General features: G+C 49.3%; 2 protein-coding genes across 2 annotated transcripts in view; one reads left to right on the top strand and one right to left on the bottom strand.

Annotated features, from left to right (window-relative positions):
- Positions 1-19101, top strand: part of LOC143398987 (dedicator of cytokinesis protein 2) — a 401674-nt gene that overhangs the window by 190044 nt on the left and 192529 nt on the right. The gene's annotated exons all lie outside the window — the stretch shown is intronic.
- Positions 8-17921, bottom strand: Insyn2b (inhibitory synaptic factor family member 2B). Its single transcript, XM_076855687.2, has 3 exons — positions 16594-17921; positions 15412-15486; positions 8-194 (listed from the first exon to the last, which is right to left on the bottom strand). The coding sequence occupies exons 1-3, from the start codon at positions 17919-17921 to the stop codon at positions 8-10; spliced, it is 1590 nt and encodes a 529-aa protein (XP_076711802.1).

Raw genomic sequence — 19101 nt, 5'->3', positions numbered from 1 at the left:
CAAGAGCTCAGATCCACCAGAAGCACTTCCTCTTCACCTTCTTGGTTTTCCGCCTCAGATCCTGTTTCTCAGGGGCCGGGGGTTCTGCTGGGGACTTTGGTGGGGAAGATGCTTCCTCAACTGGTTCCACTTCCTCTAGACTCTGCAGAACTTCATGGAACCTTCCTTCCTGTTGCCGAAAATCATACTCTACACTGAAAAACAGAGGAAGGAAGAAAAGTAAATTCAAATCAAAAACACACTGATTTTGCATTACCAGGTCCCCACCTGGCATGAAGAGCACAGGCTTTGGAATCAAGTCACTGGTCCTTAGAGACCCAGTGGCTGACTGTGTGGCCTTGAGAAGGTTATGGCACCTCTCTGAACCCCTCATTGTTCATAGATTGAACTGACACCTGCAGTGCGTTCCTCACAGGGCTGTTACCAAGTGTGGATATGATATGTAACAGGCAGGCTCTGCTGGGTGTTCAGTGAATACTGGAAGCCGTCTTGGTGGATCAGGAGTCCTCATTATTAATATTAGGCTATTATATATTAGGCATGAAAACTGCCTCATTATAAAGTATTTTAATAATACAAGGAATGTTCAAATAAAACTGAGCTCGGTTTCCTCATCTGTGACGTGGAGGCAGTAATGGCACCTTCTTGGGAGTTGGCATGTGTAAGGTGAGATGATACAGATGATGTGCCCAGAGCAGTGCCCGGCATGGGGCCACCCTTCCTGTTTTTGCCCCTGTTGCTGGCATCGTCACTATCACCAGCACTGCTGGTGTACTGGGCCTTGCTCTTCAAATTGCTTCTCGACTTAGCAAGGTGTCTTGAGAACTTTACATATGAGAGCACCTCACAGCATTCCTCTGTTCTGAGAGATTAAATATTCCTTTAGTGAAGGACCAGTCTCCTTTTTTCATTTGTGCATTTTAGAATCATTAATGCACAGACTTGTTTATTCTGTGTTGATGGCCACAAAGGTCTATGAGGTAGATGTGAGCTGTGGGGACCATGTAACTGAGAGGCTGCAAAGTCTCCTGCCCTCTGATGTTGCAGGAGAATTAACTGCTATCTCAAAGGTCAAATGCCAACTGGGTCCCACCCACTTTCCAGACAGCCTGAGGCCGGGCGGAGATGCTTGATAAGTTAAAAACTACATTGTCAGTAATTCTCTTTGAATTCCAGTCACCCAGGACAGCCACACTAAAAAGTCTTGGATACCCTGAGGTATTCTTCTTCTTTCTCTCCACTGCCCCTGCTTTCCAGGGAAGAAACCGGCTGAGAGACACAAGGGGAGCAGTCTGTTCTGTAGCCAGCAGGACGAGGTGAGCAGGGAGTTGGAGCAGCAGCTGCAATCTCTGAGGAGTGGGTGCTGTGCTCCCCCTGAGCTCTGTGCGTCAGAGAAGCTGGGAGCCAGCCTTAGCCTACCTGTGGCCCTGCTCAGCCTCCCAGAACCCAGTGAATCTGGCTGCAAAGAGGGGTTCCTGTTAGGCATGGCTGCGGTGGGTAGGGGCTGCCCCGTCCCCAAGGAGGTTTACCTCTGCCAGGCGCTGGGAGGAGGCCTTAAGCTTTCAGATGTGTTCGTTGCCTGCTTTGGCACCAGGGTTCTCGGGAGGTCCAATGATGAGGAGCCCGCATGGGGGAGTGGAGGGGGAGGGAATGTGGGGTCATGAAGAAGGCAGAACAGACTCCTGTTCAGCCCAGGAGGAAAATGATGTGCACAGAAGACCAGAGACCCTGCCCACGCTGCTTTGGGAAGTGGCATGACTGGCTAGGGCCTCCATCCCCAGCAAGGGCTGAAAAGCGGCCCTCATTAAAGGCTCACTTGCCCTCGCCTGCTATCCTCATATCACCTCTCAGAACTTAGGTTAGTGCTGCTGAGGAGGTAAATCACAATTGCCCATGTGACTAATGAAGCCCCAAAGATGCCTTGTCACCGAGCGCTCTGAGAGAGAAGAAACCAGCTGAGAGACACAAGGGGAGCAGTCTGTTCTGTAGGCAGCAGGATGAGGACTGGTTCATGGGGAGCCCTGGGGAAGGGCGTCTAATTGCCCCACTTCTGGGTTTTTGATGAGCTTCCCCCAGATTCTCCTCTCTTCTGCTTGCATTCTTTCTCTTTCTGTTCCTCCCTGATCCTCTCTGTAGGGACATAATCCTGGTGGGTGACCTATATGACGGAAGAAAACAGGAAGTGTTTTTCAAAGCAAACCTCCACAGCTTATCAGCGGTGAGATCTTGGGGAGTCTTTTCCCATTTTTGAGCAGCAGACTCCTCATGTGCCGAGTGACCAGGGCACCCACTCAGAGGGTGAAGAGGCAGTGCCCAAACAGTGTGCCCCACAGAGTGGGCATCAGGTCTAAATACCTGTCCCCTAACAAGCACTGGTTGAGCATCTTCCAGGTGTCAGTCCCTGTTCTAGGCTCTGGGGAAGGAGTGGTAGACAGACCAGTGCTCTCTGGGGCCTCCTGGCACTGCTAGTCCAGTGTCTGAGCCCTCAGGTCAACATTGTGCCTGTTAGGGACCTTCCAGCCAAAGCCCAAGATGTGCCAGATCAGCGGGCAGAGACACCCACAGACTCACACAGTGACTCTCACACTTCTATATGCATTGCAGATCCTGCACCCTAATCAGTCTTGAGGGGGATGAGTGGGTTTCTGTCTGCACCACCTGGACCTTGTTCTTCTCAGTGGAAAGTTAATGCAGTGGATTCAGAGTCTGGGGAGACTTGTCCCCAGCAACCTCTGCATTGCACCAAGGCAGGAATATAAAACAATAAGTTGCAAGCTCCGATTCTTACCCCTGCAGCACTGGGAAAACATGGCTCACAGGTAGGGAGCATTCATAGTCCCCATTCCCCTTAAATAGAGCCGTCCTACCTAGTGCATCAGAAAAAACCATCTTCATTGTAGAGTGTCAAGCAGAGCCAAAGAGAATGGGTACCAGCTCGTTCTAGAATTTTCCATGCTATATGGTATAGAGCATCCCACCCACCTGTTCATCCATACTTCCATGCTTCCATCTGAGCCCAACACTGTGCTAGGTCCCATCCACATGCCAGGGAACTAGATGCACTGGATACTGTCCCCATGGATCTCACTTCCCAGGGTACTAGATGCCCATGTGACTAATGAAGACCCAAAGATGCCTTGTCACCAATTACACTAACAGTTGCTTTCAAAACATTATTCTTCTTTCTCTCCACTGCCCCTGCTTTCCAGGTCCTTGTCCATCTGTTCCTCCCAATGCTGTGAACACATGCAGCAGCAGATTTCTTCTCACATGTGAGATTTCTGACTTTGGGAATCAAACAAGCAAGTCCAGCAACACACCACCTGAGTTTGTCAAGATTTATAGGTGCCCCAGCACCTATTAGGAAAAGTAGCTGTGAGTGAATCCAGAATGTGTGCAGAGCTGGCCAACCTGGGGGGAAGAGCCAGGAGACAGACACTAACCCCATCTCAGGGACACAGGTTGAAGTGCAGCCCAAGGCAGAGGATGGAGTTGAATACCCACGGGTTTGAACCCAGGTGGCACTGCCTTATAAATGGGGAGGAGCCTGTGCCCTCACCCTCATACTGCCCACTGGCTAGGTGACCTTGGACAGGTTCCTCCCCACCCCGAGAAGCAGCTGAGTGTGGGGCTTAATAACTTCCTGTGGGTAGTTGTACAAATGGCCATGGTGGCAGGTGCTGTCACCCTGCTTGGGATGCAGTCTGCTGGCTCCATGCTTCTTCACAGAGTTCTCGGTCTCCAGGTCTTAGGGACATGCCTCACCTCTCATCTGCACCTTTGTCTCCTCAGTGATTACACACCTGGCCCTCGGCATCACTCTTCACCCCTCCCCTCCTTGCACACTCAGGGGAGAACACACTCTGCGTTTCTATGGAAACACAGCCTGGCTCCTTTATAATCTCTGGGGATTGGGGAGCTCCCCCCTCCCTGCTGCGACTGCCCCCACTGGTCTTGACAGTTTAAAGGGGATTGAAAGTGACTTTCTTTTCAAGGCCAGGCAAATAGCAGAGTATGGAGAAGTGTGTGTGCTTTGCAAAGAAATTGATTAATGTTTTTTAGGCCAAAGCAATTTATTAACATAAAGGAAAATTGTCCCTTTTCTTCTTATTCATCTGTTTGACAAACTCTGTTTGGTTTGGAGGGGAAGAGAGGGAATATGTTTTGCTTTGGTGGCAGCTGCCTTATAAATGGGGAGGAGCCTGTGCCCTCACCCTCATCTGCTTGGCATCCTAAGGCTGGGTAGAAAAGAGGAGATGCCAACCCCCACACCATGTTCCCCAGCCCCTGGAAAAGAGGAGCCCATTGCCAGCTTGGTGAGGATTCTCCATGGGGAGTTGTTTGTAGATTCTGGGGGTGAGCTCTCAGCTTTGGGCTGTGGCCTGATGGTAAAACAAAACAGCCCTCCAGCCCCACCTCTCTCTCCCTCCTACCCTCCCTCCTGTGCCATCTTTGCCCACCTTTCATATTCCATGCAGGATCTTAAGAAGGAAGAGAAGTGTTGGGTGCTTAGTTTATGTAGAACCCAGGGGACCAAAATTAATCAAGAAATTATTGCAGTGAAGGATTCAGGGCTGGAGCAATTGAGAAAGTCCAGCCCAGGCAACGCATGTGGGTTGGTCCTCTGAGGATGCACGGGATACAAGCCCCAAGGTTCAGGGATGCCCAGGTCACTAGGGAGCCTTTGAGCCCTTCACATCTTAGAATATGTCTAAGCATGGTACCATACTGCATTTAGACAGTGAGCAGTATGTAAACCAGGAGTGGATGAGAACTCTCAGGGTTCCCTCTTGAGGGCACCTCACTAATCTAACTGACAGATCAATACTCCAACCATCATGCCAGGTGGGAAGCAGAAGAATGTTTTTCTAGGTAACTGGAAGCAGCGATAGTTCTGTGTCATGGCTTGCCTGAACCAAGAAACAGTAAGGAGCAGGTAGAAAAATAGGTAAATATGTAAACACATGAGCAAGCAGTGAGCTAGGTGCTAGATGCAGGATCTTAGCTGGGCAAGCAGAAGTTGGGTGGGCCACAAGGAGATACCAACTTATATAGAATAATAAAAAAAAAAAAATCAAAGAAACCTCAAATTTGTAGAACGCTTCAGGTCTGTGTTTCATTTACCCTCAGGATATCCCAGGCAGAAGGGAAGATTGAATGCCCATAAATGCCCATAAATGGGCAATTAAAACAGAAAGATAAGTTGGCAAAAGCAAGTCACAGTGTGAATTAGGATCAGTTTTAAGCCTGGAGTCTAAGTCAGCTAAGGCTGCTGTAAAATAACACCTTTGATTGCATGGCTTAAACAGGAGCACTGGACCCCTCACAGTCCTGGAATCTGTCAGTCCAAGATGAAGATGCCGGCAGATTCCCTGTCTGCCACGGGCCTAGTTCCTGGTGCACAGATGGCTGACTCCACCCTGTCACCTGGCAGGAGGGGCCCACAGACTCTCTACACACAGTCTCATTCATGAGAGTTCCACTCTCATGACCTAATCACCTTGAGATGCCCCACTTTCTAATTGCTGTGGCATTAGGCATTAGAATTTAACCAAAAATTTCAGGAGGACAGAAACACCTGGCTTCCTGACTCCTGGTCTTTTGCTCTTCCTTTCTAAAGAAGGATCACATGCTTCCACTAAGGGCCTGGCTCTTTCATGGTTGTATTCTAAAGAGAAGAAACCCTAAAATGACCTGAACCCCCCTTGATCAGGACACACAGTAATCTAAATGGGCAATAATAATAATTATGACAAGAGTCTCACACATGGAGTGAGATCCAGAGACACCATATGCAAGTTGACATTCCTTCTGTCATACAATTCTCATTGTACCAGGACATAGATAATATTGGCTTCATTACCCAAATGAGGAAACTGAGGCAAAGAGAGGTTAAGTATCCTGCCAAGGATACCCACTGAAGTGACAGAGCCAAGATTCGAACCCCAGTTATGTTGCCTCCAAAGCTCATGAACTGAGACATACTGCTCCAAAGGGACAGTTTCTTGTGCCTGTGTGAGATCTGGATTGCAAAAGGTCTGTGGGGGTGGGGTGGCCACCAAGGCCTGTGACTCCTGACTTACCCCAAAGCATTCTGTACAGCCATAGCCACACTGAGCTGGGCTGCATGGGGGACCCTCCGGGTCCCTGCTGACCAGTCTGCAATATTCTTTTTGGATTTCAGGGTGGCCTTGGCATTGAGGTTGCATACCCAGAAAAGATGCTCACCCCTTAGAAGGCAGGTCATTCAAGGTCACCTGGGTGGGGATAGGCTGCTGATGTCTCTCCAGTGGGCCCTGGGCACTCCCTCCAGGGCAGGTGGGTCTTGCTGGTTTATAAAGAGAGATGTTGACAAGCCACTGTCACCAAGCCTGCATGGCAGGCCAGTGGGCTGAGAAGTGAGAGTGCCCTGTGGCATCTCCCTGAAGACAAGATATCTCCTGACCTCTCTCTGTCTCGTCCCCTCTCCCTCAGGAGCGTTCCTGCGGTTCCTCTTACCACAGAGCCCAAGTGCACCACAGATTTATTGGCCCTTTGAAGCTTTCCTTTTAAAGGATTAGCTGTAAGAATTGATGGATGCAGTGAGGGTAGTTTGGTTGCTGTCCGCTAGGGTAAATCACACCACTTAGAAAGTGTCTTTGGGGAAGAATCACAGTCTAGGGGAAAGGGAGCTCTAGCTTTATGCCCCCCACCCCCCAACGACCTGGTTCCTTCTGACCAGGCTGCTCATCATTTATAGGCTGTAACAACTTGCTGCTGTTTCACATTGGCAATCCACCCCTTCTCCAGGGCAGCTACCTGCTGACGGATTCTCAGAGAATCCCATCAGAAGGACCAAACTGTAGAAATCTTCACTGCTGATCGCTGTCTCTGAAGGAAGTCTGTGGCCCTGTGACAAGGAGCGTGCTGTCAGCCTCAGAAAGGCTTGGTCACCTCAGTCACATGCCACACCAATGCACTCAGGAGGCAAGGTCAAGAGAAAATGGGGAGGGATGGGAAACTGAACTCCCCTGAAAGTAGGACCCGGGCTTGAGCCCTGGCCCCTAGGGAACAGGTTCCTGGACCACTCCAAGCCTCAGTTTCTACATCTGTAATATGAGAATAATAGTCCTACCCACACTGGGGGGGTCACCTGGATCCTAAAATGAGAAGATGCGTGTGGCGTTAAAGTGCCTGATGTGGCGGCAGGTTCAACAAAGGGTAACGACTATTATATGAATTTGACAAAGAAATAAATGCTGGATCACTGTGTGGTCATCTGTGGCCTTGGTGTCCCCAGCACCTGTTTATTATTCCTGGGAAGAACTCAACTCGCTTGATTTCATATTTATGGCGTGTTCCAGCCTCTTTAGCTATTAACACATTAAAGCAGCTTTCATTTTTTATTGCAGATAAATTGCTGATGCTGTAAATCCGACTTCTTTTCCCTTATGCTCCAGGGAGAAAGAAGGGACAAAGCCACCAAGAGAATCGGGGGATAGGCACAATGAACGTCTTGGGTATCAACCTGTCGGGGCCTCAGAAGTTTCTGCCAGCACATTATGGCTGTTCCCCCAGAGGCAGTTTAAGTGAGGTTGTGGCTGGTCATTCTGAGGACGCTGGATGGTATTGCCATGAGGCTCACGTCCCACCACTTGAGATGGTGTTCCTCAGTCCATCTTGGAATTTGATGACAGCTGTAAATGGCGCCTGTGATTTCTAGAAAGAACCGATCTGCTGTGTGCTTTGTAATTATTTTTCACTGTGCATTTCTTTGCTGGCCAGAGAGAGGACTTTGGCTGGGAGACTGTGGCTCTCACAGTTCACCTGGCTCCTTGCTGCGAGAGCATGGTAAGCAGACAAAAGGAAAAATACTGAATAATTTAAGTGGAAAGTTGGTTGCTAAACCCTTAGGACTGAGTGTACATTGCAGTTTCTAGAGAAACACCATTTCTCTGTCAGGCCATAGCTGTAAGTGGCTGAGGAGGCCACAGGCCAGTGACCAACAGCTTAATCCTGGAAGGAAAATTAAGGAAGGGCTCTCAGGGCCACCAGCCCTAAGCCCCCAGGCAGCTCCCTGGCTCTCCAGAGCCTCTCTTCTCTCTAAGGGAAAGTCCTGGCTTTTCTCCCACAGGGTGCCCAGCTGTGGAGCTGTGGCCCAGGTTCCAGGGGGGGGGGCTTGTCATTTGCTGTCACTATCAATACTGAAAGGGAAGCACCAGAAATGAAAATACTGGGAGGCGGGGCAGAGGGAGGCTTCTGGGGCAAATCTCCTGGTAGGGATCTCTAGGTGCTTCTCAGGCTGGTACAGAAGGATGTTAACAGTGGAGGTGTCAATAATAATAATAATAATAATAATAATAATAATACAGTGACTTGTGGTCTGTGGAGTTTAAGGAAATCGGGATGGGGTGGAGGATTCTAGCATGGCATGTAGCTTTGTGCATATTCCAGTCACCAGTGTGGGGTGACCGCACCCCTCTCCTGAAGGGTAGGCACATGGGCAATGGTCCAGCCTCCACACACCCTCCCCTCTCCAGGGCTCACTGGGGGCAGGGCCCAGCACTGGACTCTCAGCTGGGGAGCAGAATGGGGCTTTTCAATGCTCTTAACCTTAATTGCAGGAGAAATGTCAGCCTGGATTGCCAATCAGTTCCTGATTTCAGATGAGGCCTGAGGAACTGGGAGGTGTGGGAGGAATGAAAGGCTTCCCATGAATCCCTTAGTAATGCATTATACGAGCAGGTCTCCAAATGGCCGGAGAGGGGCAAGTTTCCTCTTCTCATTGGAAGCAGGAAGCATCCAAAGACACCTACTGCAAGGATGAGCTCCCTCTCCCTACTTCTTCTCTCTCCTTTTCCTCCATCCCCACCAGCTCCTTCCATATACAATTAGGTCTACTTGTGACCACCTAACCCGAAAGTCAAAGCCAAGCAGAAGGGTAACTCATCTTTCCAAAGAAGCATTAAAAACAAATGCTAGTTTATGAGCTATTTTATGAGCAAGAGTTTTGTATTCATGCACTTGTCCCCCCCAAAGTCTTCCAGGAACTCAACAGTGGACTCTTCCTTTAAAGACCCTGATCTCACCCACCCAATGCTGGCAAAGCTTCAGACTTTCCCAGGGAAGCTACTGTGACTACAGCTTCTTCTCTACCGATGCCTCAGCACAGCCGGTTTGGGGATTCTGATGCGGAGGGCCTGAAGTCAAGCCTCGAGAACTGGTTCAGGCCCTGCATCTTCAATAGTATCTTTGTCTGGTAAAGCTCAGTGATGATGTTACAGTCCATGTAACCCTGACAGCCACCCAGTGGTCTAGCTGAAGGCAACTTGCTCTGGAATCTGGCTTGCGGGAAGACAGACTGAGTTCTGACCCTGCTATTGCATTTATGAAGTTCAGAATAACTGTGTAAGTGCCTCGGTCTTCTCAGCCTCAGTTGCCTCATTTGAAAATTATATAAGTTCCTGACCCTCCCTGAGCCTCGACTCCTCGTCTGTAGGATGGGGGTACTATTTCCCATAGGGTGGTGAACGTAAGGTGCTGAAAACAGCCAGAGATAGATGCTCAGCAGGTGGTGGTCGCTGTTCCTTCCTTTCAGTTCAACCCTACAGACACCTGCACTTAGCTTCTGTAGTTGCAAAAATCATCAAATAAAATCCAATAAATTGACCCCTAGGGGACCCGCATAGTTTATGCACTCTGGGGATTCCATGTGAGCAGACTGGTTTCCTATTGCTGCTCGAACAGCGACCACACATTGGACCATGGGTCTTATTCTTACTGTCTGGAGACTGGCTGGCCACCAGAGTATCAGTAGAGCTGAGCTCTGCTGGGGGCCATGAGGGAACACATCCCTTGCCTTCCTTGGCTTGTGACCTTATCACTTTGACCTCTGCCTTTGACTCTCCAGCCTCCCCCTTGTCCTCATGAGGACCCTCATGATGTCAGCCACTCATGCAGACCTGGATACCGTTCTCCATCCAAGGCCTTCATTTAACCACATCTGCAAGGTTCCCTTTGCCAGATAAGGTCAAGTATTCACAGGGGCCAGAAGTTGGGATGTGATCATCTCAGGCATATTCCACCTACCACCCTGGACTTTGATGTTTTACCCAGGGGATCTGCCAATTGAATGCTTTAGAGATGGCTGGGACTCCAAGGAAAGAGCTGTTTCAGCTCAGAGGAGTTGCAGAGCCGAGCTTTGTCCTGCCCGCCCCAGTCCACATGGAATTACTAGGCAGCTTTGCTAGCAGGCCATGGAGAGCAAGGATCTCAATGTCCTGTGAAAGCACAGCAGATTCTCGGAGCCATCAAAGGGAGATTTGATTAGGTTCTACCTCATTGGAAGAACGTAGTATTCTGGGTATTTTAAAATTGACAATCCGTGTAGTACATTCAGTCACTATGTGATGTAGTTTAAAAGAACTGGCTACATAGATGCCTTCTCTTCCTCGTGAGAACATCTGATTAGTGCACATCCTCCATGTCAATACCGGAGGATGGAGCTGTGTACAAATGATAACCAGGACTTTACTTTTCAGGTGACCCAAACAGCTGTCTCAAGCCCTCTGCTGCTTTTTAATTCATCCTCAAGTTAATAAACTCATTCCTTCCTTGACAAGAGTCTTGAGGACCAACTCTGTATTAGACACTGGCCTAGGACTTCGGGCGCTAGACGTTTGCTGGTGGAGAGAACCTTGTAAGCCTTGGGTTAGGTTCAATGGTAGAGGGGAGGAATGCGTGGGCCGTCGTGATCAAGTTTGTCCATGGAACTGGCTTTCTTGGCAGGACTGGTCAATTCCAGAGAAAGCAGCAGAGAAAAGGGATTCTGGGGAAGCCAGGCGACTCCTGCAGAGGCCTGATGGAGCGGCCGGCCCAGTGGCCCCTGTGGTGGAGCCAGAGCACAGCGGGTCAAAAGAGGCTTCAGCATGACATTCAAGGGCCTTGAGGAGTCAGCTCAAGGAAACAGTGGGAAGCAGGGCAGGATGGTTTAGCAGGGGGATGAGGGTTAGGGTTCTGGGTTTTGAGACATGGCTTTGCAATCTGCATGGAGGATTACTTGGGATGGAGTAAAAGGGACCTATGGTGAAAAGACCAACCAACATTCAAGTGACGAATGACGAGGGCCCTTGCAGAGCCAGGGCAGGGGTGTGGGAGTGAAGGGGCTGGATGGGGGCAACGGGATGGATGGGGCAGGCAGGACCGATGGTCAGCTTGACATGTGTAGTGAAGAAGGGTGAGGCGGGGATGGTGGTGTCCTTATAGAGTTGCTGGGTGGTCAGTGGTGTTGCACAAAATGAACAGGGAATTCATTTTGTATGTGGGGGGGTTAGGAATGTGCTTAGAGATAAGGTAAATTTGGGATGCCCTGGGATATTGCTATATGGGTGTCCTCAAAACATGATGTTAAAGACTTGGTCCCCAGGGTGGTGGCATTGGGAGGTGCCGTGTACTTTCAGTAGGTGGAGCCTATGGGAGGCCCTTAAGTTATGGGGTGTGCTCCTGAATGGAGTTAGGGGACCCTAGATGCTCAGTTTTTCTTTGCTTCCTGGCTCCTGATGTAAGCGCCTCATTCTATTCCTGTCACAATGTGCCACCTTCATCAGAAGACAGAGCAATGAGACTCTATAACCATAAGCTAAATAGTTGCCTCATTTTGTTGTAGTAGCACGAAGCTGATTAATACAGACATTAAGTGGAAGAATCTGTAGTTAGTTGAAGGTCATGCACTACATGACACAGATATGTACCCACATCTTAGGAAAGAGTAAGAGAAAGTGGTACCACAGAAATAAACTCAAGTCTGTGAGTCTTGAGTTCAGTTGAAGCAATAGGAAGAGGCTAAGGGTGAGAAGAGGAGCTGCCTGTCCAGGTAGACCTCAGACAAACAACTGCTCTTTTTATCTCTCTCCTCTTTAGCAACTTTCAAATTTTACATGATCAACCTCTCCCTTCACCCACTAAAAACGATGAGTTTATAGCTTGCACTTTATTTCTATCCAAGCCATATGCTTGGATGGTACATAAATTTTTTTGGGGGAAAGAACTTCCATTATTTTCTTGAACCATTAGAAGCATTTTACAACTTAAATGGATTTTTCCTGGGAGCTACATCCAGAAAAGAAATGCATGAGCCATATCGTCAAAGTCCTCCAAAGAGGCTTTGCTGACTATTTTTAGAGTGGACATGAACATGAAGTGTGGGGAGATATGGCTGGAGGAGCGGAGATCAGGTTGAGGAAGGAGGAGGGTGGCTGGGAGAGACCTCGTGCCCTTGGAAAGAAGAAAGGGGGTCGTTCCTGAGGGCACTGCTTCCCAGACTTCAATCAGTGGTTCGCCACCTTCATGGATTTTACCAGATTTCCCACATCATCTGCACAATTATTTACTTAGTCTTTTTTTTTTTCTAAATAAATTCACTTTTTAAACTTAAGGAGAAAAAAAACAATTATTCAACATAGGAAATATCACGTTTGAAATGGAGACCTGTATCACTTACCATAAATATTTAAGAGGATTAGTTTTTAAAGCTTCAATAAAAAACTTAAAAATCATTACATTCTGGCTGGATACTGTTGCTTGCCTGGGGCTGGGAACCTCAGACCTACTCTCTTTTTACAAAGAAAGGTGATAAGCAAACAAGAAAGCCTCGGAAAGACATTCTAGCACCCAACCAGATTTCCCCTCTAGGCGATCAGAAGGACTGAAACAAATTTGAAAAAGAACAAACTTTCTCAGGGAGTGATTCAGTGTTATTGAGTCTTGGGTACCTCCAGCAGCAGTGCACTCAAGCCTCTGGGTAAATTGTCCTAGGATCCAAGCTAAAAAGAGGTGAGAAAAATGGAGACTAAACCTCCTGGAACCAGCTTAAGGTTTGGAGTCAATTCTTACCCTCTTCCCTTGGAGCTCAGTTAACAAAGAGAAACACACAGAGTCCCTCCCCAGTGTATGGGATCCTTGGAAGCCAGGAGATCCATGCATGGGATCTTTAGGCAACAGTGTTGAGGCTGGCTCTTTGGTGATAGAGGATCCACCCAAGTGATCCCTGGCAGGAGGAGAGGGTCAAGGAGGCTGAGGGGGCACAGAGATAGGACCAATGGTCTTGTGTGTCTTGACAGGAGCAAGCAGCAGAGCCACAACCTTTGGCTCCTGGGCCCTGTGGGAAATCCCACTTAGAAAACCTTATGTGTTGCTAACTAGGCAGCAGCGTCTCCAGAGAAGAGGGCCCGGTGGGCAATCCATCATGTGCCCATGTGCCTTATGTACAGTGACATGCTCTGGGCCCATCCATCATCAGGTGGAGAGAGCACAGCGCCAGAGCGAGGCCCGCGGAGGAGCGTTTCACATCACTTATTCATTAGCTTCTAAGATGTGGCTTTTCAGGACACCACACAAGTTCGAAGTCATTTGAAATGTTTTCTTAAAAAAAAAATGACAACTCTCATCTTGCTTCTGTGGCTGTGACGGGGGTGTTGTTCTGATCTCTCTGCTTTCATCAAATTAATTGCCCATTTCTTCACAGTGGTTTGGATACAAGGGGGGGCACATACCGTCTGGGAGAAGAGTCTAGACTGGCTGTGAATGACGATGAGGAGCCTCAGCAAGCTGCACATGTTCTTCTGGAAGCGAGGGGTGGCTTGCCAGCCCACCCAGGGGTGGGACTTAATTGAGAACCTTTGCCTGGGATGTTTGAAGTAAAGCACTAGAAAACCACAGACCTTCTCAGACTTGTTGGGTGGTCACAGTTCAACCAAATATTGTCACTTTTAATTCAGCTTGGAAACACAGAATGTCGGAACTCAAAGGGACCATTGGGACTGGCTAATTAAAAGCTCTCATCTTTCAAATGAGGAAACTCAGGGGTCAGAAATGACTTGTCCAGGTCACAAAACTCATAGCAGGCTGGTAAATAACCACCTGCCCTTTTCACTTTACATCAGCCAAATAAAAAATTATTTTAAGGTCATACAAAATGCATCATGTAGCTACCTGAGGAGAGAGCAGCCAGGAATTTAAATGCAAGTTGGTTCAAATGAATTCTTCCTACTTATGATAGGTTTTTTTTGTTCTCCCTCGCTTCAGATAGGAGGAAAAAAAAAAAAAAAGGTAGCCATTGATAAAGACGGCCTGCTTCTGTTTGCCACAGCTAGGAGGCCCCTCCTCTGAGGGCACACTTCACATGGAGTTAAAAGGCCTCTTTCTGTGTGACTTGTGCAGAACCTTCCTCTATTTGGTAGAAACGTGGTCTTGGGCTCCTCCGTGTAAGGAGTTGACAGGTGGGTGGAGAAAATGCCCAAAGCTATGCTCCAGTGTAAGCACCTGCTGGCTTCCAGGTATGGGGCACTCTACTGGGATAAAGTCTCAAGGTGCTGCCAGAAAGAACAAGAAATTTCTACCAGAAGACACGGGCAACCCACCCGGGCAACAGAGCACTCAGCCGAGCTGTCATTCTCCGTGGAAAGAGAAAATAGTGAAGAAATGAAAACCAGACATTGTGGTCAACAAGATTATAGGCCATCAACTGAAATGACCACTTTTAACCACTTTTCCACTGTGCCATTGAAAGTGGGGTTCCAGCTGAGGAGCCATTGGTCTTCCTGGTAACAACAGTAATGAGTCCTGCTCAGTTGCGGTCATGGAAGGCACTGGCGTCTGTTACCTGGCGTCGGTCCCCGTGGGGACTCTCAGTAGAGGTCACTGCTCCCAGGCTACAGATAGAGAAACTGAGCCACATCATGGTAGCTGATCTGACTTGGGATCAAAGCACAGTTCTTTGACTCGAATGCTCTTACCACTCTATCGGGTTCCCATCTATCTCCTATATAAACCACTTTATTGTAGACCTCATCCCATGCTGGGAAGAAATGGTATATTTTGAAAGGAACACAAAGTGTTTAGCACAGTTCTTGACCTGTAGTGAGTGCTGGGTGTGGGCTGGCAACCAGGGGTGGAGATGGGAGACGGGGGTCACCGGTCACGGTGGTGCAAAAATTGATATCACAGGTTTGGAATTAGAAAGATCTGGATGTCAGTCCTGAGTCTGACCCCTTCTGCTCTCAAGACTATGTTCTACGTGAGCTGGCCCAAATGGCTTAACTTCCCTGACCACCATAAGGCCCACCTCACAGTGTGTGATAGTGAAATGAGATGCCAATATGCAGGCAGAGCTTACCTCGGTACCTGAACTACTGTCTGATAAGCATAGGGATGATATCATCCAAAGGGCTTGCTCATCGAGGTCCTTACCCACCAAGGTGACCTGCCTTGGAACCAGAAATTAATATTTCCTAGTTAAACACCTTGTGTTTTGAGTCTCATGCATTTGTCTTTTCCCCTCTGTCAACTTTGTGCATTTAGAGAGTTTACTAGAGTGTTCCTTGAACCCCATGACTTCTGTGCTCTGCAGAGCAGGCCTTGGTTGTGACCAGGTACCTGTATATGATGCACGCTGTGTTCTGGCAGGTACTGCAGTTGTTGAGGTCTTGGCCAGTTCGATAAAAGTTGCGCCTGCAAGACAGAGCATTTGCTGGATAAATCAATGGGCAGAGGCCACAGAGGACACACACATCTACCAGCTAATCCCTGGGTCCCTACCACACAACATTCACGGTACCCTGAAGTTTGTGTTGCAAAGAAGGAAATAAAAAATTGCAACAAGGGGACCTCCATTTCTAGAGGGCTTTATGCATCTTTGAACACTTTCAAATCTGAAGGCTTTTTCCTGCTCCCACCAATCCTGCATCATGAGGGATTGGATAGAGTGATTAGTAAAAATCCCAACCCTTTGGTCCAGTGCATTTCTCTCTGTATCATCACAGAGTTCTCTCTTCTCAAGCAACGTGGATTCTGATTCCTAACAGCAAATGCCAGCTAATTGCTTCTCTCTCAGTCCCTTTTTGATGAGCGTCGGCAGTGCTTCCTCTTGGTCTTTAGATGATGCTTTCTAGAAGGACAAGGGCAGCTCACACCCAGGCAGATCACTGCCCTCCCCTCCCCACACTGGTGCTGAGTCACCCTGGAATGTATCTGGCAACTTTTTTCTCTTTGCAGAATTGTAATCTCATTTCAACTCTTACAGAGTCGGTCCATGATGGACCAGCCCAAGTCCTCAAAAAAAAGTGGTCAGTGGAGCAGGGATGGTCAACTGTAAGCTCAGTGGCCACCTTAAGCCCTTTGTGACAAACATAGATGCAAATGCATTAACTCACTAAGAGGGTGGGGGAAGTATCAACCTGCTATAGTGTTCCCCTTCATCTATCAGCTGGACCTGCATCTTTATAAAAATCGGGTCTGATTCATGGCTTTGCTGTTTTCTCCTCCCACCCCCATCCCAGACATAAAAGCAAATAACAGTGGAAATTCACCGTGATCCACCAAACCCTGGAACTGAATGAAGCCCCATCAGAGTGAAGGGAGGCCATCAGCTATGACAGGGGGACACAACTGACCTCAGGCATCTTGGAGACATTTTGCCAATGGGAGCCGGTGCTCTCATTCTCTGTCCCATCCCATCAAATGACTTCACCTAGAAGATTTTTTTGGGGGGTGGGGGGGGTACAGGAGGATCACAAGTTCAAACCCGGTAGTTTTTAACATAAGAAAAATTCACCTTACCCTTCAGTAAGAGCTCGAGCTTTCTCCAAGTCTTGAATTACATTCAGAAGGACCTTAATTTTCTCTTGGTTGGAGTGTAGCGATTCCTCCACAGTTTGCAGCCGACCTTGGAGGTCGCAGAGTTCACCCCGTGCCAGGTGTATCTGATTGATGTCGCTAATCTCCCTGTTGCCCTGAGGTTTGCTCTCACTCCTTGGAAGAGAAGAGGGGAGGGGATTGTTTCCTGGGCAGTTCTGAAATTCCAGGGTGTCTGGTTGGGTGGGGTTCTTTGCCGGCGGCTCCTTACACCCAGGGGCAGAATTTGATGCGCTGCTAGTTTTGCATGCCCCCAGGTCCTGGTAACCGCCCTCCGATGCAGGACAGTCTGAGTCTCTTTCTGGATGGGTGGGTTGGCTGTGGGACCCTGGTGCAGGGGAGCCGTGAGTTGGTGGAGATGAAGGGACGCGTGTGTCCTTTGACTGAGATGACAGCAGGCCGAGGTCTCTGTCCTCACAGTTGTCTTTGGGCAAAAGCAATCCGTGCTTGAGTTTCTCTGGGCCTGGGGTGACAGCCAAGCCAGAGGGAGATCTTTCTGAATCTGATATCAGCACCCTTCTCCCCTCCCCTGGACACACGTCAATCAAAGGGGGGATGGAGTTGCTGCTCTCAGTTGACTCACCTGGGCTGCGCGGGGAGGCTCTCGCTTCCCAGGAAGGACCGTGATAAAAATCATCTGGGACCTGAATGGCAGCTGCGGCTTTCTCTGAGGCCCTCCAAGACCCAGCTTCTAAGCACATGCTGAGAGGCCCGTTGCTTTGCACCTTGGACACCCTCGGCAGGAATGGGTGGGACACTTTGACCCTTCGAGGTCCATCCTCCAGGTGCTGAGCCAGCCTTAGGTAGGCAAGGTCAGAGGACACAATGTCCTGTTCCGAGAGGTTGCCGTTGACCTGGATGGCACTTGGGGGTGCTGTGGGCATTTCCACCAGGGACTTGCTGGCTGTCAGTTTCTTCCTTTTGAAAACTGGGAAATGCTTCCTGAGACTGGGGGAGGTTTGGATCGCAATGTTCCGAAACCCCCCGGCCTTCTGGGACCTGGGGAAGGACAGCGAGTAGGCGGCGGGGTGATGATGCTTGGGTGCTGGTGTCTTCCCCATCCCAGCCGGGTCTTCGGGAGCCTGGGTGTCGGCCTCAGCTAGGCCAGTTGGGTTCTTAGTGGTCCCATCGTCCTTGAACCGCACCTGCTGGGATTTGCTCCTGCGGTGGTGAGGTGGCTTCACGAGCTCCACCGACTCCAGGCTGTTACGCTTCAGGAGCACGGGTCTCACTTTCATAGTTGGCTGGGCCATTGAGCCTCAGTGGGAAGGAACAGAACCAGACGCTTCTCCGGCACACATCTCCCTTAGGTCTTTGGAGCAGCATCGAATGACGGCATCTCAGGCAAAGAGAACTGCCGGCCAGGATGGAGTGGCCCTCCCCTCTTAGGATAGGAAGCCCTGTCGGCCATTCCCAGCCTGTGGTTCCACTTAGGAGCTCTATGAAAGCTTCCCCCCACTGTCCCGATGTTATTCCACGGCAGTCATGATGGCTACGTAGAGAAGCAGTGATTAGGCTAACTATTAGACATCGGATCTACCAAGAGAGCTGGGGGCTGCTCACCAGGGTAGGTCAGGAGCGCTGTTCTGATCCTGGGAGCAGCTGGCCGTCTTGAAGAAAAAGACAACCAAAGTACCATTTGGGGGATCGCAGCACACTCCCAAAGAGAGAGCTCCAAAAACACCTGCTACATCCAGAACACACGGGTTCCTTTCCAGAGCAGCAAGTTTCAGTGTCAAACTAGGGAAAGCTCAGACACATCTTCTTGCCATAGCATGTAAATAGCTGGGTAAATAAGTGACCGGGGAAGTTGCTGCTTTGGTGACACATGATGCTCCTGAGGGGGTGTCTGCACTGATGTCAATCACAGAGTCCTCCTTTGGGGCCATTATTTCCTTTCATGCTGTTTCCACATTCTTCAGTTGTTTTCCTAAACAGCCTCACAAAACCCAGTAGGATGGAGGCAACAGAGGGGGTTCAGGGAGATGGAGTCCCCTGTCGTGATGTCTTAGCTGAGGTTCACATGCAGGCCGAGTCAGCCACGTCTGCGCCTCGGGGACGTTAAGCCAGGAACAGCCTTCACTTGGTCTGTGGGGCCAGCAGCCGAGACTCGGCAGTCTTTGCGAGCAGCTAGGGAGCACCTGAAAGGGAGGAGAGGATGTCACTCAACTGACCCCTGACTGAGTAGTTTTGAGTGAGAGGGTGTAGCAAAGGTCCCCCTGCACTGTTCTTCTCTGTGCTCCTAGAGAGCCAGATGCCTTGTGGGTGCAGGGCCTTGGGACAAAGCACTCATCTGCCTGGATCCTGCGCTTCCTGCACTCCCAGTTATCAACCAGCCAGCTCCTCTTCATCAGCAAAGACCCACCTTAAATGTCATTCTGGAAGGAGCTTTTTTTTACAGTGACTCTCTCCTCATCCACACCAGTGCTAGTC

Source organism: Callospermophilus lateralis, chromosome 5 (assembly GCF_048772815.1).
Source record: "Callospermophilus lateralis isolate mCalLat2 chromosome 5, mCalLat2.hap1, whole genome shotgun sequence".
Lineage (NCBI taxonomy): Eukaryota > Metazoa > Chordata > Mammalia > Rodentia > Sciuridae > Callospermophilus > Callospermophilus lateralis.
Note: the sequence above shows the minus strand (reverse complement) of the source record. Positions and strands in the feature narration are given on the sequence as shown.

What these genes read in the sequence shown, in the direction of transcription:
- Insyn2b (XM_076855687.2), bottom strand. Translation starts at nt 17,921, where the DNA reads ATGGCCCAGCCAACTATGAAAGTGAGACCCGTGCTCCTGAAGCGTAAC. An exon ending in GCTCGAGCTCTTACTGAAGG is followed by an intron (nt 15,487 to 16,593) that starts GTAAGGTGAATT and finishes TCTGTCTTGCAG; the next exon opens with GCGCAACTTTTATCGAACTG. An exon ending in ACAGCGTGCATCATATACAG is followed by an intron (nt 195 to 15,411) that starts GTACCTGGTCAC and finishes TCTGTTTTTCAG; the next exon opens with TGTAGAGTATGATTTTCGGC.